We start from the raw sequence: 20284 nt of genomic DNA, 5'->3' as shown, positions 1-20284 counted from the left end.
TGTTGTTTCATTCCTTGCCGGCGATCTGGTCGCTCGAACCTGTCGCCAACTTATCCTTTGCCCAGCTACCGATTAAGTATTGTACAAAATACAACGAGTATTGTTCCCGGCGCGAAGTGCCGTCGGTCTCCCCCAAGTCCCAGGGCACAGTGGTCTGTCTGCCTTACGCCTAGGAGGTATTTCGTTAACCGTCAGGCCTCGCCTTGAAGATGAATTCAGCTTGATGCACTCCACTCACCCCAAAACCTAGAGGTACCTTCTGAAACCCACGGTGAATGCCTTCCCACACTTACCCGGTTCTACTCTTTGTGAGTTTCACTACTGGGGCGTTGAATAAACGGGCGGTCTCCTGCAGCTAGGTCCAACAGCAGTTCAATAACCCACCCCTTCAGCAATTTTGCAGATATGACAGCAAAGCTAATCCGATGGGGAAACACACGTGGTGCTCACTAGACATGGATGGTATCTCTTTATCTCTAGAATGATCATCATAATGTTGATTCCCCGTAACGCCTGGAACTATCGAGATTCCAGCATGGATTCAATGAATTTCACTGGGTCTTGGTATCTTTGTGGCTGGTCCTATTGCCAATGACAGCTTTCTGATCCAACCACTGACTGAGAGAATGTTCCTGAATCGAACGGAAGACACTTGGGTCATGACGCCTTTCCTTAATCTTTGGGACTTCAGAAGGGCAATCTGCTCTCCTCCCTCTCTCGACCGCTGCGTCTTATTCACTTTTCCCCGTCCCCTTTCTCCTGAGCCTACCATTGTCGCCGTGTCCCATCTTACGGGCGGAAGCCACAGAGAACCTATGGTCGTCTCATCTCCAGCTTCATTAGACAATTGACCGATTTCCCGTGTCCGATCTCGATCTTGGTTGAAAAGGGACGACACTAGTACCTTAGTTCAACCACCTCCTTTCCACATATTGCCTGCACCAAAGCTACCGCAATGGCGGCGAAAGGATTGGTTTCGATCTGGACCAATCGTTGTGTGCAAGTGCTGCAGGTTTGAGCACAAGCAAATGTCGACAAGGCCCTGCCCGTCAATGACAATGTGCACTGGGCTCGTGCCCCTGACCTTCTTGCATACTGAGTCGATCTTTTTTTTTTTTTGCCCCACAGTCCAGGTCAACCCTCGTCGAGTCGCGAGGGTTGGTTACCTTCATTTACCTTCATCTTATTCGTTCTCAGGCTGCATTTTTCCCTCCCTCCTTTTTTGAGGGTTTCTCGGTCACTTACGGCCAGTTTTTGTTGTTCTGGTTCACTTGACGCTTCCCCAGCCCTCTAACAAGAGGAGCCCGGGGAGTCTTAAGCCTTGCACGATACGTAGACCCGGATCCAGACCTAGGCTGGCGATCTTTGCTTGACGCTACTTAATGCTAGTCAATTACTCCATACTGCCATGCCAGGGCTCCACTCACTTATTCGGGCTTGGCGGTTGAGCCACATTGGCGCGTTGCTGGAACAGAGCCGATCTTAGGACTCAGTCTTTGCTCTACACGTTCGTCCTTAAGGCATAGCAGCCAAGCTTTCCGAGACATCGGTGTAATATTCGCAGCTTGGTGCGGTCCGTTTGCATCGTGCTCTGGATCAGTTGAGTTCTTCCTTTATTCTTGGCTCCGGACTTCTATCTCTCTCTCTCTGCCGAAGCTGCTCGTGGACCTGACTGAAAGCTGCCGATCTGACCTGAGCTGAGATAAGTTAGCTATAAGATGTCAAAAGTACCAGTCAAGACTAGACCGCCGAGAGAAGTTTGTTTGATGGTTGAAAATAGCAGGCGTCAGGCCAATGGGGTTTGCATATCAACCATTGTTCAAGCAGAGAGCAAACATCCACACGTTCGTTGCTTCCGCCTTCCGGTCAATAGCTTGGTATTCGCGCTGGAGGCGCTCATGCAAACGTAGGCGGTGGCTGTCCGCTCATCGAGGCTGTCCTGGCCGGTCGCTTCTGACGCAGGGCCCTATCGCTGGCTACAAAATATCATTCATCATTCAAAGACCAGGACCAGTGGTGGAAGCCACCACATGTGGAGTTCACGTTGGCATCTATTTGCTGAGACCGACCCTGGAGATCTCAGTCTGCCCAGCTTGGAGTGATAGGCTTGCCTGTGGGTTTCTATCAGGCCATTTCTACAACTGGTGCAACGTTACTCCGAATTTGTGAAACTGAAGTCCCTACAACGCTGGGATATTTTGTCTCTCTGTTCTTCTATCATTGTGTCATGGAGACCAGACCTGAATCTTTGGACACATCATTACTGTTTTGTTTTTGTTCTTGCTTTTTCTTTTCCTTTCTTTTTTTCTTTTCCCTTTTACTTCTTTGCCTGATTGAGATGCAGCACGGTTGTTTGCATGGTGCTCTCATCTGTACACCCAGACGCCTAGAAGAAACAGGTATCAAAATGGCCACACTCTTTCGAATGGGGAAGCGACCTAATTCCCTTTCCAGTTTTAGGGGCTTCGGTAGGGGAAGACTTTGTTCTCTCTGAAAACTGCCTGCCAGCAGTCGACTTTCATCGAAATGACAAGATACGAACATCAGGGAAAAAAAGAACGAACGAAAAAAAAAAAAAAAGGTGAAGGGCCAGACTCTCTTTCAGAAACCATACGCAACGCTAACACATGGACTTAAAACTGGCCTTGCTTCCGGCTACAGCCCTCTCACCCTTCCTGGTTCCTTTTTCAATACTTAGGGGATGGACCGGATGTCTTGATTGCAACAATCCCTGATCTATAGACCTTTTTATGCTCCTTGATAACCTCCTGAGAAGCTTTTCCCTTCCGTAAACTTGTCTCGAATACATGTGAGTCTCGAATTCGGGAAACACCATGTTTTCGCCCCCGCTGACGGATGAAGTAATGGCTCACTCTATATACTCCTCGGAGGAGGAGGGGGTTGGCTTTGATTCACAATCTAAGCGAGATGCTCTATCGATACCCCCGCGCACCAGTCGAGGCGATAGCTACCAGGACATGGTGGATAGAGCTGGTTGTCAGAGTCCCAGTCCCGAGATCGACAGCAAGAGTCGAAACTCGACACGCCGCCGCATTCAGGTAGCGGTAAGTTTGGCTCCCCTTGCTCTTCCTCTTCTTGTCTCGGCCTCCTCCAAACTGTCTTCTTCTATGACTGACGAGTTGTCAGTGTAATCGTTGCCGAAAAAGAAAAATCAAATGCAGCGGCGACAACGGTGATGGGCAGGGCTGCTCCAACTGTCGCAGCTCTGGAAATGCCAACTGTCAGTTCTTGAGGGTGAGTCCAGAGGTCGTTTACACTCTAGGTGGCAACAACCAGAGCTTACTTTTAACGCAGGTCAATTCTTCGATGATGCAGGCGAGAGTTAGCTGGCCCTATCCAGCGATGAATGCTACGATGTCCTCTTCTCACCGACATGGGTCATATGTGCAGTCAATGCCACCAAAAACGATGGCCACTACGTTAGGCAACCCTTCTACTTTGCGCGTGAACCCTTTCGCCCGGGCACCTGGTTATGGCTGTGGGTCAGCTGAGTCGCAAATGTCCGTTGGTCGACAGTCGTTTGGGTGCGTTGACCACGCCGCTCACTACGAGGAGGACCCCGGGATGTACAGCCCTCAGACTTCGGGGTATATGGTCTCTGGGGCACCGCAGACCGTCATGGCGGAGTATTGTGGGCTCCCATGGAGTTCCAAAGCGTGGAGTCCTAATGTGTATTCTGGCCGGAGTCCTAGCCCAGGCATTTTCGCCGAACACGAGAGCGGGAGTTCCTTGTCTCAACCTCTATATCCCTACATGTTCTCGGGGCCTCCAAGTCAAATCACTGATGCCCCGCCGATTGTGCCAACAATGAGTTGTACCTCCGTCGAGGGACAAGGGGTGGATCGGACACTTCCTGACCCCACGAGTCGAAGTCAAGGTCCACAGTGTCCTGCTGGATTTACACTCACGCCCGAATTTCTTCCGGTCCCGGAGACCGTGGATCATCGAGCCGGGATTGGTTGGAACTACAAGAGCGCCACCGGCTCTAACAACAATATTCTTTCCTCAGTCCAACGGTTTCCGAACGAAGCCGTAGGCGGCAGTCCCGTCACTCGGACGAGGACGAGTGCGCAAGACATGGTCTTCGGAACTCCTCTGCTCACTACCATTGGTGCGCCTTCTCTTTTGTCCTCCTCTGCCGGGCCACTTGCTGGCTTGGTGACGGCCACCACGAGCGATGACTTTCGTGGGAGTGGGGATGGTGGTCAAGCCTCGAGAACTCTCGCGCAGAGTCATCTTCCCGACGCCGACTCGGACATCTACGTATACAGCAGCAGCGAAAGGAGGGACAAGCACTCATACAAGACGGATGGATCAGCATCAGTGCTGATGAACGGGCTACCCTACACACGCCCCGGGCCGGGGCTCTATGGGTCGCCGATGACTACAACGCCCGTCTGCCGCCCCGATACAGTGATTTATGCACCGCCGATACCATCGCTACATCATCCCAGCGATTTCTAGCCCTTCCGTTCGCAGGAGGGGGGCCATTGTTGTTGTTCTGGCAGGCAAGTGCAAGTCCGCTGGGAAGTATGAATGAGCGGTAACCGACAGCAAGACTGTTGGTACGTGACACAACCCAAGAGCTGAAACAAACGTGATCGGCTCGACTCAACGAATATTGGGGTACCCCAAGTCCCTAATCATTTGAGACTGGAGGGAGACGTGTCAACTCCTCCCCCCTGATTAATTCTAGACATGGAAAGGTAAAATTAATACTGAGCGTTGGCGGCAGTTCCTCTCCTCACCCCATGGGGCCTATTGGTAATTTCAGCACGCGCAGACAATGCGCTGGCTCTTTGTTACATTATTTTCTCCCTAGAGCGAAAGAAGAAACCAGAACAGGGAAGGGAAAAAAAAAACAAAAACAGGCATGTTACACTAATACTAGGGACTGTGTTGGATTTGTGATTCCCAGGACTTGCTCGGTGTTGCTGTGTTTAAACTTTTTGCCTGTGATTGGCACGACTGGGGAGGCTCTCCGTTTTATCTTTGGCTGTTTTTCTTTCCTTTGTTTTGTTTTGTTTTCACTTTTTTTTTTATCTCTCTTGGGTTTAGGGTGGCTACTATCTTGTCTCCTGTAGAGGATGATCCCGCTCCGTTGGAACTTGGTTATTGTAATGCGTTTTTATTGTTGTTGTTGCTGATATTTCCGAGGAATTGTCTATGGTGGTGGGTTACTTGTTAGTTAGCAGCCTGACTGGGGCTACACTGCTGGTACTAACAGCAGTCTTAATGAGATATTGCATATACCTAGTATACCTATACCTATACCTACCGAGGGCAAATCCACGCCCATGACGATGACCATATCCATCCATAATCTCTCCCCTTCTCCCTTCTTCTTCCTCTTCTTCTCCGACCCAACCGAAACAACAACAAAAAAAAAACACTAGAAAACCACCAAACATTGACGAATAAGCCCATCCAATCAGAAAGTAAATCCCCTCTTCCCCCAACTCAGACCCTCTCGGAATTCATCCCGCCAGCAAAAGCAAGTCAAGAGGGCCCGTGCTTTAACTTTCCCAACGGTGCTACTTCCCTCCAATCTCTCTTTCGTTCCCTCGCCTTGTGCACCCGGAGGATCTCAGACACGGGGGCTAGAAGGAGTTAAGGGAAGTAAGTAAGGTCGTAAGCTGGAAAAGACGATCCTGTAACCTCGCTCCAGCTCGGACCTTTCATACCCTTGTCCAGGGTCTCTCTCTGTCTTGTTTCTCTCTTGTTTCTTGGCCCTTTACCCCCACCCTACTCCCCTCCTCCTGAAATGTAACCTAAATTGGAGCATAGCAAGTGGATGCCAGGTGGGTGATTCATCCGGGGTCCGTGGTGATACAGTACTACTACTACTATTATCACTATCCGAGAGGAAAGAAAGCTACGGACGTACGTACTCGCCTACCAGCTCCATGCTTCCGTGCTCGAATATGCGGGCGTAGGGGGGGCGGGGGAAGAGAGGGTTCTGGGAAAGGAGGCTCCCCAAGGGGAAACGCTTGTGCTGGGGGATCGCACAGGGTCAAGAATGATACCAGCCCGGATGGGATGGGCTAGTAAGAGACAGAGAAAAGAAAGGAACGAGTGATGGACTGTGATGCCTACCGGGGACTGCGGGCTGGCTCCGATCAAATCAACCGGTCGATAAGGATGCGATAAGAATTTGATGGGGTAGTAAAGGTAGTTTGGGTAGTCAAGGGGATATGAAAGGCCAAGGCATGAAGAATCGATAAGGATCTCGGGGTGAGTGTCATGAAAGAGGCAGCAAAAAGGATATCTGGGGTGATGCACGAGCCAAGTAAAAGAAAAAAAAGAAAGGTATCCATTTTATCTCCTTTTTGTGGGGTGTTGGAAAGAAAAGAAATCCGACCCATGTTTTGATTTTGTTCCCCCCCCGGCATACAGAATAAGCCCAAACGGTCTCGAGTTGATTTTTTTTGAAGTTCCCTGTCATCGGATTCATGGTTTCATATTGTAGATATGAAGAATTGGCGGTGGCCGCCCATGAGAAATAAAAAAAATGTAAAACGCCCTCCACACACAACCAGTTCGTTCATATCCACCAGGGTTCGTTGGTTCAAAGAAGACCGTGGGGAATTCCGGCAGAAAGTGAAATCACCCCCGATCCTCCCCGTCGTCAAGCTCAGCCCGTGGCCGCGCCGTCCGCCTGGAACCGATAAGTCCATCCGACTCCGAGTCCCGAGGCGAAGACGTGAAAGCCAGCGAGCCGCCACTCTATTTAGTTCCCCCTTCCATATTTTCACCAATAAACGTAAACGCAGAGAACTCTCAACCGAATCGAGCCGCTTAGTTCTTGTTCTTCTTGGGGCCCTTGACCTTCTCGGTACCGCGGAACTTCTTGGAGCGGTTCTTCCGTTGCTTGCCTGGAGGGGGTGTGAGTATACACGAAATGAGGAAACATGCGAGGCGAATAGAGACACAAGGAGGGACGTACGCTGCTGTCTGCTGGGCTTCTCGATCTTGGTGGCAGCACCGATGCGGACCAGACGGTAGTGGGGCTCGAACTTCTTCAGGGCCTCCTGGGAGTCGTAGACGAGAGCGAAACCAGTGCTCTTACCGCCACCGTACTGCGTACGGAAACCGAAGACGGAGACCTGGTCCTTGTTGGCCTTGTACAGGTCGGCGAGCTTGTCGCGGAGTTCGTCCTTGGAGACGTTGGCGCGGTTGGGGTGGAGGACATCCCTGTGTGCAGAATATCAGCGTCTGCCGTTTCTCATGCAAAAAGTCTGGTCGTGTTGCCCGGAGGTTGCTCTCGGATGAATTCCCAGTCGATAAATCTTCTCTTGTCTTCTTTTGCCCTTCACGCATATATACACACTGAATGTGATATTGCCCCCGGGCATGATTTTTTTGGGTTGCAAAAAAATCTTCCCTATCAAAATTGTCGTAACATTCCCTTTGTGTTGCCATCCGGTCGACCTTGGAATCGTCATGTCGTATCTTCCTCCTCTCTCGCTTTCCCATCTCTTGCCTGTATCTGGGTCTGTATCCTCCCTCCGAGCATCCTCCGGGCAGTAGCATTCGGGGGAAGGCTTCTTACACGACCATCTGCTTGCGAGCAAGCAGGGGGTTGCGGATGAACTTGCGAGTCCGCAGGGTAACGGGAGCGTCGGCCATGGTTGGAAGTTGACAGCGAAGGAATCTGCGTGCGACAGGAAGCAAAAGGGGGGGCAGATTAAGGAGGGCGCGGGTTTGTCGAAGTCGCTGTCAAGTCGGGTCGGGGCTTCGAAATGCGGCGTTCGATTCAATTTTGGTCTTGTTGTGCACAAGTTGGCTGTGGGCTCGGCTAGACGACCCTAGTCTGGATCCGGTTAGTCCGAGTGCCCTGCTCAATTATTCCCCATCGGAACTAGCGCCATGGTGCCTGATAAGAGGCCGCTGACTCAGCCTCTGTTCCTTATCCACGACTTACTATGTATTTTCTACGCTACAATCTACACTAGAGCATCATACAACTTCAACCTCATTCTCACCATGTTCTCCCCCGCCTCCCCCATCGACCGTCTCGTGTCCCAGTACTACCAACAGCTCGAACTTCCCTCTCTTGCTCTCCCCGACAACGCCACGCTCCTCACCCCCACCACCCAACATGCCCTCTACAACCGCATGTTCAACGAGTCCGACCCCGCCCTCTGGCCGCTGCCCCCCGCCCATTATCGCATGCGCGTGCTCAAATTGATCATCGCCCGCCTTGAGCAATCACTTACCAATCCGGAGGAGGATGTATGAACCCTTTATCTGTATGACATGATCTGATCAGTTCCAACCATCGCCGATCAAATTCATTCCTCCCTTCCCTTCCCCCGCTCGTTACCCTCCCACCAACTCGGCTCGAATAAACTAATCCCCCCTGATCCAGGAAATCATCGACGACCTCCTCGAAACATGGGGTACCTTACTCACACACCCCAAACCCTCCGCCATCGCACAAGCCCAACAACTCACCTACATCAAATACACCGCCCCGCCGCCGCACCATCACCCAACCACCGATTCTGCTCCCGCCGACCTGACACAACAACAACAACAACAACAACAACAACAACAACAACAACAACAACAACAACAACAACAACAACAACAACGAACCACCATCACCTCCGAATCCCGCGGCCTGATCCTCTCCGCGGGCACCACGGGATTCCGCACCTGGGAAGCCGCCCTCCACCTGGGGACCTACCTCGCGACGGACCCGACCGCCGTCCGCGCCGGGATCGCCGGGAAACGGGTGATCGAGCTCGGCGCGGGCACGGGATTCCTGGGCATGTTCTGCGCGCAGCATCTCCAGCCCCGGTCTGTGGTCGTGACCGATCGCGAGATCGCCCTGATTGAGCAGATCCAGGATTGTGCAGGGCGGAATGGACTGGTGGGTGACGGCGACGACGCGCCCGGCAAAAGGTTCGCGGCGGGGATCTGGGAGTGGGGGACTCCGCTGGATATTCCTGGGCTGGGTGAGGGTCGTGTTGGTTCCTCGGGAGGGGGAGGGGGAGGAGAGCTACCGGGAGATGGCGCCGTGGGTGAAGAAGCGAAGAAGGGTCTTAAGTTCGATGTCGCATTGGGCGCGGATCTGGTATGTTATTTTTTCGTTTGGATGCCTCTTTTCAAGAATCCAGGGCCATCGCTGGTCACCGGGAACGCAACTGACTCATGGAACCTCTGGCCTAGATCTACGATGTTGACCTTGTTCCCCTCCTTGTCGCGACCATTCAGGACCTCTTCGCCAACTATGGTCTACAGCAATTTATCATCTCCGCCACTTTGCGGAACGAGAACACTTTCCGCACGTTTTTGAGAGCTTGTGGTGCGTTGCCCCCCTTCCCCTCCCCACCCCCTGCTGTCTGTAGTGCACTCACTTGATGCGCTCCTCTTTCCGGTATCAGCAACTGATTCTCTTGCAGAAGATCAAGAGTTCACTGTCGAGCAACTCCCATTCACATCACCTCCCGAGGCAGAGCAGAAGGGCTTCTATCATTCCACGGCGATCCCAATCCATATATATCGGATCACAAGACCGACAGCCTAGTCTTCAATCTTTCTCAATGAACCTGAAACGAGATTGACGTCGAGTCAACAGGAATCAAATATAGACTACCAGCTCGCTTGCCGCTCTACCCGCTTACTTCGACCTTTGGCCTCTTTGGTGACCTAACGGCAAAACAATCATGGTCACATATTGTTGATGGTGGATCTATCTTCAGACAAAGCTAAAATCTCGGCTTGAGAGGGTAAATTGCGAAGAACAACTGTATATATGTCAAAAACCAGTGCCGTTCTGTATGTAATAAGTCTAACATCCTGGGTATCATGTCTATCAAATCGGATAAAGAAACGCGCTCGAGCGATGGACAGCAGGCCGAATACTGTTTCGAGAAAGATTGAACGGCCCACAGAAAAAAAGTTGATCAATCAGGGAACGTGCTGCTGCTCAGGCAACTGAGTTATGCTCAAATAGAATGAATCGAAGGAGCGAAAATGAGGTATATACGAGGCTATGTTTCGTTGCTTTGGGGGGCAATTACTACCGAGCAAGGTCACTCAGCAAGGCTCTCCCTGAGAAGTCCCTCGTCCAAGTTGTCGGCATGTAGGGATACAGGTGCACGAGACACGGGGCGAAATCCCAGGATCGGCCCTTTTTGGTTTACTCCCGGGTGCCGGAAGGGCAGGCTCGGAGCTGGACTTGCTCGAACCTTGATGGAGCTTCTGGTGCTGTTCCCACTGGAGGAGGGCCTCACTTGGGAAGAAGTATCCTCCTCAATTGGGGACGAATGCATGGTTTCATGCCCCGAGACGGCGGCGGTGCCCCAGCGACCGCGGACCCAACCACCAACCCGGCGGGGCAGAGACAGCTTCCGAGAAGGCGTAGTAGTGCTACTGTCCGAGTATTCGTCTTCAGGGACCACCTGTTCAGTTGACAGCTGTCTGTTCCCAGTCATTGATGCGAGAAGGGCCTGTGGACGCTGGTTTGGCAATAGGGCTGGCTCTCGTCCCGCCGTCACATTGCTCGTCGAAATCACCGGGGGTGTGGGGAATAAATCCATATTCGACGAAATAATGCGTCGAGGGATGCGGACAGGCATGGTGGTCGAGGGAAGGTCGTTCACATTCGTCCGCGACGGACGTCGACTCGGAGCATGAATGTCCATCCCCGCCACGGAGAATAGACTCTCGTGGGACGAGCACCGACGCAGGGAGCGGTAGGGAGAAGAAAATATGTCTGTTATCATAGGAGACGCAGCTCGCTCCGACTCAGCATACTGCATCGACTCCATCTCTTCCGGAATCACAGCTTCCACGACCCCTCTGTGTGGCGATTCAGCATCCAGATTACGTTGGGTGAGATAGTCATATCTCAGATCATCATCATTGGGATGGGTCAGACGATCAGTCTCATCCCGTCGCAAAGATGCATCGGAGTGACCCTTTCTGCGACGGCTTGTCAATGGAGAGGAAAAGACGGTACTATCTGGGCTAGTTGGCTGGGAGAAGTCGCAGCCGCGTTCCGCGCGATCAAAGATCGAGGGCGGTTGGTAAGCGGACTGTGGCGAGCTGGCCACGGAGTCCGTCATTGGAGTTTGCAATGACCACCGATGAGACGCCGCTGGAGGGATAGAGACTGATGTTTGGGACAATATGGTTGATGTGGAGGAGGTAGATGACTGCGAGCGGTGATTAGGCTTGCGTGTTCCCGAGGCCGAGTTAAGCACCGCCGCATTCCCCAAAGATCGTCTTTTCTTACTGCCCCGACGAAACAACGAACCCCGATCCTTTTTGGCACCAACAGGGATAGCGGGTGGATGGTAATGATGGTGAATATGGTATTCCTGCGACACGCGACGTGACTCCTGCGCTTCCAGTTCCTGGCTCAAGGTTGTTGACGGCCGAGGTTCCTGCCCGTCGGACGCAGCTAGGGGCTGATGAGACAAAATCTGATCCCGCAGGTTTTGCACCTCCTGATTCGAGCTTTCGAGCATGTCCCGCAGCTCCATGATTCCTATCTGTAGGTTGGCATTATCCTGTAAGATGTCGCGTACGAAGTGGGAAACCACGTTGGCGCCCGCGCGATTGCGTCCCAGCTCCTGCGCAGCAGCCGCACCTTTCAATCGACCAGCCGCACCATCGAGCTCGCGCTCCACGGTTCGTCGGCGCTCCATCCGCTGGATCAATTCCGCATGGCGCTCTCGTTCTTCCCGGGCCTCCTTTTCAATGCGGTCAACTTGATCATGCAGATCACGGAGAGTGCATTCCGCCTGCTTCCAGCGTTGGACGGCCGACTTGGATTCCTCCTTCGCCGACTGGAGACTCTCTTGTAGTCGACTCTGCTCCAACTCCATGTGTGCGAGTTGGGCCTCGAGATCCGCCGCGCGAGCTGCCGACATGGTCAATTTGCGCAGCTCAGTCTCGGTGTTTTCCAGTCGCGATGCCAACGATTTGGCGTGTAGGTCGGAATCGGCGACGGCCTTGTTGAGGCCCTCTAATTGCTCCAGTAAGTCGCGATTCTCCTCAATGATGCGGGCGTTCTCGGCTTGAACCTCGCGCTTCTCCCGTTCGAGAGTTTCAATGCTGAGCAGGAGACGCTGGCGGTCCTGTTCCGCCTCCGCCATGTAAGATTCATGACGGTGGAGTAAAGCCTGCAGAGCAAAGGTTAGCGATGAGGAGCCCATACTCGTGGCCGCCAATGCGGCCTTGTCTGAGGCGACAGCCATGACGAACAAAGAAGCATTGAGAGAGAATGGGAGACTTGAGACTGGAAGACGCCATGAGAGAGCGGGGGAATGTTGTGACAGGCCAGGTGGTAGGCCTGCCTCAGTTGGCCGTTCTTGTCTCGTGAATCTTCAGATCTCTTGGCACTCAATCCCCCAATGGAGAACAGTCATTCAAACCGAGATTGTCAAATTCCAATCAAAGGACAAGCAAGAAAGCAAACGATGTAAACAATGTCCATCCGCCAGTGAAGGGGGCCAAGGACATGAGGTGAGTAATCAGGCATGTGAGTATAGAGAGAAAGTATGTGAGAGGGATGAGGATATATAGGCCGACCATCCAAAGCAAGCAAGTTAGTGGGCAAAGCCATTTGACCGGCCACCAGTCAGACAGCCTCATATCTGGCTAAGTTCTGTAAGACTTCATCGGCTCCAGGCCAAGAATCAGGCAGGGCAAGGTGCATCGATAGTGATAGTGGTGACTTTAGTGGCCGAAGGAACAGACCTCCGCTGCCAACAATGATGCCGCCTGACGTATTGGCCGAAAGGCCGAACCAACAAGAAGCCGGGAAAAACAAATCTGCAGATAAACAAATAGGCAACTCGAGGGCAGAAGGCACTAAACGGGAAAAGTAAGGGAAATCGGAGAACGCTGCCAGCAGACACGTACCTGGCCTAGTTTAGCAGCAGTTGCAAGATCCTTTTCCAGCCCCTCAAGAGCCAGATGATTATGGAGCAAGAATGCACAGTCATTCCGGCCACAGCAGCATTGAAGATCCGTGGTCGAGACGTGGGCAGAGGCTGGGTGGGCGGGAATGCTGGGAAGCTGACCAGTAGTGGACGAATCCATGGCTTGGGGGGGGGAGGAAGAGCGGGAGCAGTTGCAGCAGTTGCAGCAGACGCAGCAGCAGCTAAAGAATGGAGAAAGGGAGGGAGGGGTTAACAGTTGAGCTGGCACCCCTGGAACGACGTGATGAAATGGCCCGGAGGCCCCCGAGCCTCGACGCTTGTCCAAGCTCCGGTCGTAGATTGATGAAACAAGAATAGATCGAGATGGATACAGATCGCGCGAGAGGGTCTTTCTGTCTGTGTGTTTCTGTCCGTCTCTGTTTCCGTCTCACAAACTCCACTAGACCATAGTAGGTTGTCTGCTTCTGGCTTGAACCTCCCTCAAATCTGTGAGAAAGATCAAGCTAGAAGTTCTCAATTGCTCGATTGAAGCATGAATCGGTGGTTCAGACGGAGAATGATGGAATGTGGAAAGGACCGAGAGAAATGAAGGGGAATAATCGGAGTACTAATCATGGATGCAATCATTATTATGGGTGGATGGTCGGTGGATGGAGAAACGGAGCTGAAAGCCGTTCGAGGCGGAGACCGCTGGCGCCTGTTGATGATTGGCTCCGAGAGGGCCGGTTGGGCGGTGAAAATGGACCGGGTCTGAAGAGGCGGTAACCATAAGGTATAGTACCTGAGGTAGTACTCCGTACTATGTAAATAATAATCCATTGAAGACGTAGACTTGTTACGTGCGTTCAAGGAAGGCAGCATAACCTGCTCGCAGCACGCAACTCACTAGTCAGCTTTCAAGAACTTACAAATCACAAACGATGGACTGCATGTGTATTCTGGTACTACGGACAACCCCACCAGAGACTAAACTCCTGCCCTGAATGAACGAGGTACTACTGTACAATAGTATGTACCCGGGCCTAGTACTGTACCTTGTCGCCCAACCTACCAACCCCCCCCCCCCCCCCCCCCCCCCCCCCCCCCCCCCCAATGACTGCTGCTGCATGAAAGGGCTGCTGAATGATGGCCTGTGACGCTGGGACAAAAAAAAAAAAGGAACAAAAAATTCCCCACGACTTCGGTGCTCTGGGAAATCACTCATCAAAGATACCAGTCTTTCGTATGTTAGAGAGAATAATCACAGCAGATTCAGACATGTCCTCATACACCTTTCTTCCCATCCTTCATTAAAGCAAGAAGTCATGGCGTACATTAATAAACGCCCCAGCGCCGCCCTCCTCGCTAATCTCATTCACCAGCACCTCCGTCTGTTGATACAGGCGCTCCAGCGCCGCCGAAGATGACTTGCCGAGTGACACTATTTGACGTTGTTAGCCACCGCGTAACCCAATGTAGCCACCCACCCACGGTCTGCCTTACCTAGAATGGCCGAGTTCAACTCTTCTGCCACGGCTATGCGGTTGGCCGGGTCTAGATAATGCCCATGCACCGACTGGCGCGCGTCCTGATAGGCCACCAAGGAGAAGATATCTTCCAACATCTTCCGGTCCCCGCCCCGTTCATCGGGTGGATAGTCGACGAACAGCTGTTGTCCATACTGTACAGCCTCGGTCAGCAGCTCCTTTGACTTGGCTGCCGTCTCGGAGTCTTCAATCTCCATCCCCTCAACTTCCCATCCGTCCCCGTCGTGCACTTGGTCATCTAACTCCATTTCCTGGTCAAACACCGCACTGTCCAACAAGCCATTCGTCGATCGTCCCCGCTTCGACGCCGTTGCTGATAGCTCACTGCACCGCCGCATCATTTCCAAAAACTTGCGACATCTTAATTTGAAATGAATATGGGGGTAGGTCTGTAACACATTGGCGTAATATGCATTGGTGTACTTGAGCGCCTTGTCTATATCTCCATCGAGGATCGCGGCTCGGATCTCTGGAGAAAAATCATAAGGTTAGTGCACTGCAGCCACCGCAGGTGAGCACAAGGAAAGACCTACTCTGTCGATTCACGGCTTCCACATCCTCCTCAACTTCATACTTCTGTAGCGAAGTGGGTCGGCCGTTCTCTAACGCCGTCGACTCCGCCGCCACCTCTTCGGCAAACGCGCGGGCCGTTTCCACGTAGCCATCATGGGCGAGGAATTGCGCCACTAATTCTTGAAGTAAGGCATTCTCATCCAATGGCGGCTGAAGATTGGCAGTGCTGGTCAAGGCAATTTCCGAATAGACGAGAGACTTCTCTTTCTGCGGTGGAAGTATGTCAGCAGAGGCGAACGGCAAGAAAAGTGCCTCAAGGGGCCGAACAATACCTTGACCATGTCATCGATATCGAACATAAAGGGCTGCTGGCCGAAATTGGCGATGATATGCACCGGCGGTTGCTTCTTCATTCCCACCGATGGATAGACTTTGAGGTTTCGTAGCTCCCGAAAGGCGTTCCCTGTGTACTACTTAGTCCTCTTTCGGTCTTCTCGTTGGGCTGCAAAGTGCCACGACCTACCTAAGAAAACGCCGTTCTTGGTGAAAAAGGCACAACCGGTCGAGAAGTTCACCCCACACCCCACCGTATCATTTGCTCCGAAAGTTGGACCGTATTGGCGACCTTGTCCTTGGCTTTCGCCAAAGAAGGACTTCCCGTCATCCCCATGATAGGCCCACGATTCTTGTTCCCAGCCCGGTAACCTTTCCATCGACGCTTTCTTGCTTGAAAATCCAATGCCGATCATCCTAATGTTGTCAGCCGAACCCCACACGAACCTCAGTCAGCACTTTCAACCAGCACATACCCTTCTTTAGGTTTGGATAGAACAGTGATCTCAAAGTAGTAGATCCCGCATTGCGGAGGCATAGGGTTGTCCGCGCGAACGGCCGCCGCCTCATGATCATGCTTATTGACTGGGCCCGTATACCGAACCTCGAAACCGCCGTTCGTCAGCTCCAATCCCGAGTATTTATCCGCCGCGTTCCACCCGGAGGGTAAGGGGAGTAAGTGGTCATCGTCGTTGGGAGTTTCTCGTTCGACAATATCATAGGTCATGCCTCGATGAGAAGGGGTGATCCGGGGCAAGCTAGCCTGACTCGACGAGGTTGAAGGAGGGATCGACGTGGCGGAGGGCACGGTGGCATCTCGATGGGCGGCGAGTTTGGCCCGACGGGCGGCCTCAAGGCGGGAGACGTAGCGGGAGTTGCGGAGATAAGAGGGGGTGACGGAGGGAACGGTGTCGGTAAAGCTGCCCGGCTGGTGGGCGAAAGGATCGTGGAGAGGAAAGCTGGCGTATTTACGGGAGTGAGGAGGCAGAGTCTCACCGGGAGACGACCGCCAGGGCGAATTCATGATATCAGCATCCACGGCGGCGGATAGCCTGGACAGGCGGCTGTCGGCGGCGGTCAAAGGCGGGGGTGGATATGCGAGGTTCAGATGAGAGAACGAAGAGCTGCTGGTGGAGGAGAGAGCGGCAGTACCGGATAGAACCGAGGCGTAGGACGAACGACGTGGGATAGAAGAGATACTGGGAGGACCAGTGTATGCGGCGGCGGTGGTGGTGGTTGTAGTTGTAGTAGTTGTAGTAGTCGGAAGAGGAGGAGCTCGAGGAGCTCCACCGGAAGGGGGAAACGATGCGTCAGTCATTATTCCTGTTCAGTAACTAGCTAATTTAGTGGTGGGTGGGGGGAAGGGAACGAAACACCAAAAGCCCCCAACTGGTCAATACACGCCCATACTGTAATCTTGTATACATTAAGTAAAAAGCATTGACTCGGGTTCCAGAGTCACTCACAGAAGTATGTCCTGTACGTTGCTCTGTTCGCTGACTCCACAATAAGCTCTTTATGTTCTCGGTGTGTGTATTCGCCTTTTGGTTTTTTTTTTCCTCCTTTTCGTTTTGTTCTATAGTTTCGTTTCTTGTCCGTCCGGCGGTTCACCTGATCGGACGGAAGGCTGTCCGTAACCGGCAATTGTGGAGTATTACCACCCGTAGACTGAGTTGGAGAAGTTCGAAGTACAGATTGACAGCACGAAGTACTCGATGAATTTCAAAGAGACTGAGTAAGAACGAATGAGGAATCCTCGCTTGCTCACACCTGATCAGGGCCCAAGTTCAGCTGAGCCAGATCGCGATAGAATCTTGTCAACATAGCCCGCACAGGAAAGAAATTGGTAGAGAGGAAGAAGAGGGTGAAGGAGGATCCGAGGATAAAGGGAAAGCGGTCATGTCGAAGCTCGCGTGACGAGAGAGAGAGACCGAAGGACCGAGAGAGAAGGAGGGAGGAGGGGGGAAGGGAGGGAACACATTCGAAGTATGACAGGGGATGATGGCCTGACCAAGACACACACACACACACTGCGGGGAAACAGAAGTGCAATCCCCGGGCAGCATCTCAATGACATCTGACAGGAACCAGCCAAGTGAAAGGCAAGAAAGGAAAGAATGCCTTGCCCTTGCATGTCTCTTGTCCTGCACTGGTTATGTGTCTACCTACACAACCCTTTTGATGACTAGATGTTGCGAGATGATTGCAGACTGTGTATCACCAACCCAAAGGGAAGTACAGTACATATTCTGGCATCCACATATACTTCCCGTTGTAGTAGTCACTCCCTAAAACGTGATGCCATCGCACCCTCTGCCCATAGTCTCCCCTCACACTATCAGCTGGCATCTGAATACCAGTCACAACCGACCCCATTTATATCTTCACAGAATTAAATACTCGGTAAAACAATTACTGCCGCTGAATAGCAAAGCCGATTTTCATTCATGAGCGAATGTTCATGACAAACAAGACACCCAGCCGGTAGATCATCCTGAGTACCCTGGCTGATGAACTAGTATCCATAGACCGTGCAAATGTACATGCTTCCAACTGCTGCAATAAATAGCTCATCCATGCCCTGCACGGGGAATTGTTCCCGTACCCGATAATTCTAGTGTTACATAACAAAGGAGCAAACAAAGAACAAGAAGCCGAGGAAACATTAAATCAGAAGAATCACTCAAGGCAGTGAAAAATAACCATCATGTGTAGCAGTCCACCGAGGTGACCTGACCGAGATCGTTCCAACGCCAACCCAGCAACAAAGGCAGAAAACAAAAAAGAGGTAGTACCGAATAACGGTTACGTACCCATCGAAAGTGATGGGGGCTAAATCGGTATATGGGAGTCAACATGAAAGGGAAGGGAACAAAGATAAATAATATACAAGAAAAAAGAAACATTAGGTAAGTGTGAGAATGCGATATGAAAGCGACTAGGCAGTCATAGCAATGGCAGGAGCCGGCGAGGAGGCGTCAGGGATGTTCGAAGGCAATGGGGTGACATCTCCATCACCCATGTTGCTCTTTTCGCTCGGAACGCCGCTGGCACTTTGGTTGGCCTTGCTGTCACTGTCGCCCGTTTCGAGTGCCATCTCTTTGGCCTCGCCATTCTCCTCGGGCCTGGGGGGTTTGGGAGCGCGCCAGGTTGGCAGAGCCCATTGGATGCCTGTGAAGCTTTTCAGCTGCAAGGCCTTGCGCTCCCATTTCCGACATGGAGCACCGGTACGGTCCAGCGCCCGTAGACCGGCATTGATGGCGCCAAGGTTGGCCTTGGGGCCGAGCTTATGATTGGCCGCCAACTTGGCATGGTCGACAGTTCCATCGTCACTGTAAGGCCAGCGGTGTTAGTGAGACATGCACATTGAGAGAATAGGAGCAAAAATCACATACAGTCTAGGCTTCTTCTTAGGTCCGGGCTTGCCTCTCGGCCTCGGGTAAGTCTCACCCGTTTGGCCTAGGCCCCGTTTGCTCCCCGGCTTAGGGCCCGGCACGCCCTTGCGACGGGGAGTGTCGGCAGCGGAGGTGCCCGCAGCAGGCGTAGATGCTGCATCGGAGGCATTGTCCACGGAGGAGGGCGGGGGCGGTAGTTCCGCCGAGGAGGAGGCCGGGGACGAGGGCTCCTTGATCTTGACCGGGGACTCGGCCGGGGTGTCGATGTGCTTCTTGTTCTTCGACTCCATACTCTCGGGGGGTGGTGTCGCAAACTGACTTAGCAGATCGGGTGACAATTTGAGTACGACCATCTTCTTCGAGCTTCCAGACCGGCTGGAGCGACCGTTCGTGGTAACGGTGGTGGTGGTGGTGGTGGTGGTGGCCATGGCAGAGCTGGCCGCCGGTATCTTGGTGGCTGAATAGATCCGGGGAGTGGAGGTGATTCCAGAAGGGAGTGTTCGTCCGGTGGGCGATGAGGCTACCCGAACGGGGGTGGAGAGAAGAGAAACCGAGGCGACGTTCGTCTGAGGCTGAGTGGCGACGAGATTTTAAAAAACCGCGTAATCGGACGAAGAAAGTTAGGAAGGGGAAGGGGGGGAATGAGGAATTAAACGGTGATCGTGACGTGGGTGACGGAGAGTAAGGTTGGTGGTGGTGGAGAGAAGAGCGTTGGCGTGGATCGGGTCGAACACGGCGGCGAGATTGGGTCAAGGCGAGGCGAGAGTCTGGCAGGGCTGATTGAGACAGGCAGGGTGAGGCCGCGGTGACATAGTCTGGTGGTGAGGCCTAGAATAGTGGTGATGGCGGTGGTGGGTGGTGTTGATCGTGGGTATAGAGTGAGAGTAGAGGGAGGAAGGGGGGAGAGGAAAGAAAGAAAGGAAGGACGGGGGAGGGATGAAAGGGAATGGGGATGTCGAGGCGCCGTGTGGTAGTTTCATTGCGGTGGTGGTTGGTTGGGTGGATGTTGTGTGTTGCTCGTCTAGGGAACGAGTTTTCTGGTGCGGTCAGTGAGAGAGAAGCTCGAAGGGATGAAGTCTTCGTACGCCTCGTTACCGCGGATCCCCTAATCGGATGGGACCCAGGAATGGACTGGGACGGTACGGAAACCAGAACAATACACATACTATACGGAGTACGCATATATCGGCTGGTTACTATGTACTATCTACATAGTATAGTTCGTTGATCGTTGATCGTTTGATCGTACTGCTGTACACACATCCATATATACGGTTACGTAGAGTCTGCAAGTATAGAAATAGTTGAATTAGTGAAGTTGACCTGTTCAATGGATTGAACTGAGGTCGTGTGTTAGTTTTTGAGTCAGTCAATTAGTGTCGGTCCGTCCGTTCAGTCACTCTTCCCCCTTCCAGGATGTTCCGGGGGCAGAGATATGGTGGTATTCTCCTCCCGAGTCCGGTACTTTGCGTTGCTGTGCTTTGCTTGCTTTGCTTGCTTTGCTTGCTTTGCTTCTTCGGCTTCTCTCTCTCTCTATTCATGTCAGGTGATTGTCCTCTGGTTGAGAACCAATGCAGCCTTTTCCTCGAAACCA

The 20284-nt window shown here is 52.6% G+C and overlaps 9 protein-coding genes across 9 annotated transcripts; 5 read left to right on the top strand and 4 right to left on the bottom strand.

The window, feature by feature from the left end:
• The first annotated feature begins 2193 nt into the window (after positions 1-2193).
• BO82DRAFT_54409 (uncharacterized protein) lies at positions 2194-2718 on the top strand. The gene is made up of 2 exons (XM_025641316.1): positions 2194-2581; positions 2662-2718. Exon 1 carries the CDS (start codon positions 2228-2230, stop codon positions 2492-2494), a length of 267 nt encoding a protein of 88 aa, XP_025497135.1. The 5' UTR covers positions 2194-2227; the 3' UTR covers positions 2495-2581; positions 2662-2718.
• A 116-nt stretch (positions 2719-2834) lies between these two features.
• On the top strand, positions 2835-4485 carry BO82DRAFT_360636 (uncharacterized protein; the record flags this gene model as incomplete). Its single annotated transcript, XM_025636774.1, has 3 exons — positions 2835-3065; positions 3148-3255; positions 3316-4485. The coding sequence occupies 3 exons, from the start codon at positions 2835-2837 to the stop codon at positions 4483-4485; spliced, it is 1509 nt and encodes a 502-aa protein (XP_025497134.1).
• Positions 4486-4628: 143 nt separating this feature from the next.
• BO82DRAFT_54382 (uncharacterized protein) lies at positions 4629-5151 on the top strand. Its single transcript, XM_025641315.1, has one exon. It carries the CDS (start codon positions 4773-4775, stop codon positions 5103-5105), a length of 333 nt encoding a protein of 110 aa, XP_025497133.1. The 5' UTR covers positions 4629-4772; the 3' UTR covers positions 5106-5151.
• A 1362-nt stretch (positions 5152-6513) lies between these two features.
• On the bottom strand, positions 6514-7714 carry BO82DRAFT_300044 (40S ribosomal protein eS24). The gene is made up of 3 exons (XM_025632042.1): positions 7574-7714; positions 6968-7215; positions 6514-6896 (listed from the first exon to the last, which is right to left on the bottom strand). Exons 1-3 carry the CDS (start codon positions 7648-7650, stop codon positions 6820-6822), a joined length of 402 nt encoding a protein of 133 aa, XP_025497132.1. The 5' UTR covers positions 7651-7714; the 3' UTR covers positions 6514-6819.
• A 293-nt stretch (positions 7715-8007) lies between these two features.
• Positions 8008-9556, top strand: BO82DRAFT_397491 (protein-lysine N-methyltransferase; the record flags this gene model as incomplete). The annotated part of the gene is made up of 4 exons (XM_025638936.1): positions 8008-8256; positions 8393-9103; positions 9199-9334; positions 9432-9556. 4 exons carry the CDS (start codon positions 8008-8010, stop codon positions 9554-9556), a joined length of 1221 nt encoding a protein of 406 aa, XP_025497131.1.
• Positions 9557-10064: 508 nt separating this feature from the next.
• Positions 10065-16613, bottom strand: BO82DRAFT_370724 (uncharacterized protein; the record flags this gene model as incomplete). Its single annotated transcript, XM_025637233.1, has 8 exons — positions 10065-12161; positions 12904-13059; positions 14237-14343; positions 14406-14918; positions 14983-15229; positions 15295-15425; positions 15486-15712; positions 15772-16613. 8 exons carry the CDS (start codon positions 16611-16613, stop codon positions 10065-10067), a joined length of 4320 nt encoding a protein of 1439 aa, XP_025497130.1.
• A 100-nt stretch (positions 16614-16713) lies between these two features.
• On the top strand, positions 16714-17063 carry BO82DRAFT_54343 (uncharacterized protein). Its single transcript, XM_025641314.1, has one exon. It carries the CDS (start codon positions 16814-16816, stop codon positions 17012-17014), a length of 201 nt encoding a protein of 66 aa, XP_025497129.1. The 5' UTR covers positions 16714-16813; the 3' UTR covers positions 17015-17063.
• Positions 17064-17797: 734 nt separating this feature from the next.
• On the bottom strand, positions 17798-19318 carry BO82DRAFT_54279 (uncharacterized protein). Its single transcript, XM_025641313.1, has 2 exons — positions 18691-19318; positions 17798-18627 (listed from the first exon to the last, which is right to left on the bottom strand). Exons 1-2 carry the CDS (start codon positions 19116-19118, stop codon positions 18234-18236), a joined length of 822 nt encoding a protein of 273 aa, XP_025497128.1. The 5' UTR covers positions 19119-19318; the 3' UTR covers positions 17798-18233.
• Positions 19319-19927, bottom strand: BO82DRAFT_54256 (uncharacterized protein). The gene has a single exon (XM_025641312.1). The coding sequence runs from the start codon at positions 19870-19872 to the stop codon at positions 19519-19521; it is 354 nt and encodes a 117-aa protein (XP_025497127.1). The 5' UTR covers positions 19873-19927; the 3' UTR covers positions 19319-19518.
• Positions 19928-20284: the final 357 nt, after the last annotated feature.

Source organism: Aspergillus uvarum (assembly GCF_003184745.1).
Source record: "Aspergillus uvarum CBS 121591 unplaced genomic scaffold BO82scaffold_2, whole genome shotgun sequence".
Classification (NCBI taxonomy): Eukaryota; Fungi; Ascomycota; class Eurotiomycetes; order Eurotiales; family Aspergillaceae; genus Aspergillus; species Aspergillus uvarum.
This window is presented reverse-complemented; position numbering and strand designations above follow the sequence as displayed.

Excerpts from the sequence above, each read along its gene's own strand:
- BO82DRAFT_54409 (XM_025641316.1), top strand. The coding sequence starts at position 2,228 with ATGGAGACCAGACCTGAATCTTTGGACACATCATTACTGTTTTGTTTT.
- BO82DRAFT_54382 (XM_025641315.1), top strand. The coding sequence starts at position 4,773 with ATGGGGCCTATTGGTAATTTCAGCACGCGCAGACAATGCGCTGGCTCT.
- BO82DRAFT_300044 (XM_025632042.1), bottom strand. The coding sequence starts at position 7,650 with ATGGCCGACGCTCCCGTTACCCTGCGGACTCGCAAGTTCATCCGCAAC. Across the intron at positions 7,216-7,573 it reads GCTCGCAAGCAGATGGTCGT|GGATGTCCTCCACCCCAACC; the intron begins GTAAGAAGCCTT and ends TTCTGCACACAG. Across the intron at positions 6,897-6,967 it reads GAAGCCCAGCAGACAGCAGC|GCAAGCAACGGAAGAACCGC; the intron begins GTACGTCCCTCC and ends CACCCCCTCCAG.
- BO82DRAFT_54343 (XM_025641314.1), top strand. The coding sequence starts at position 16,814 with ATGTTCTCGGTGTGTGTATTCGCCTTTTGGTTTTTTTTTTCCTCCTTT.
- BO82DRAFT_54279 (XM_025641313.1), bottom strand. The coding sequence starts at position 19,118 with ATGGCCACCACCACCACCACCACCACCACCGTTACCACGAACGGTCGC. Across the intron at positions 18,628-18,690 it reads CCTAAGAAGAAGCCTAGACT|TGACGATGGAACTGTCGACC; the intron begins GTATGTGATTTT and ends CTGGCCTTACAG.
- BO82DRAFT_54256 (XM_025641312.1), bottom strand. The coding sequence starts at position 19,872 with ATGCGTACTCCGTATAGTATGTGTATTGTTCTGGTTTCCGTACCGTCC.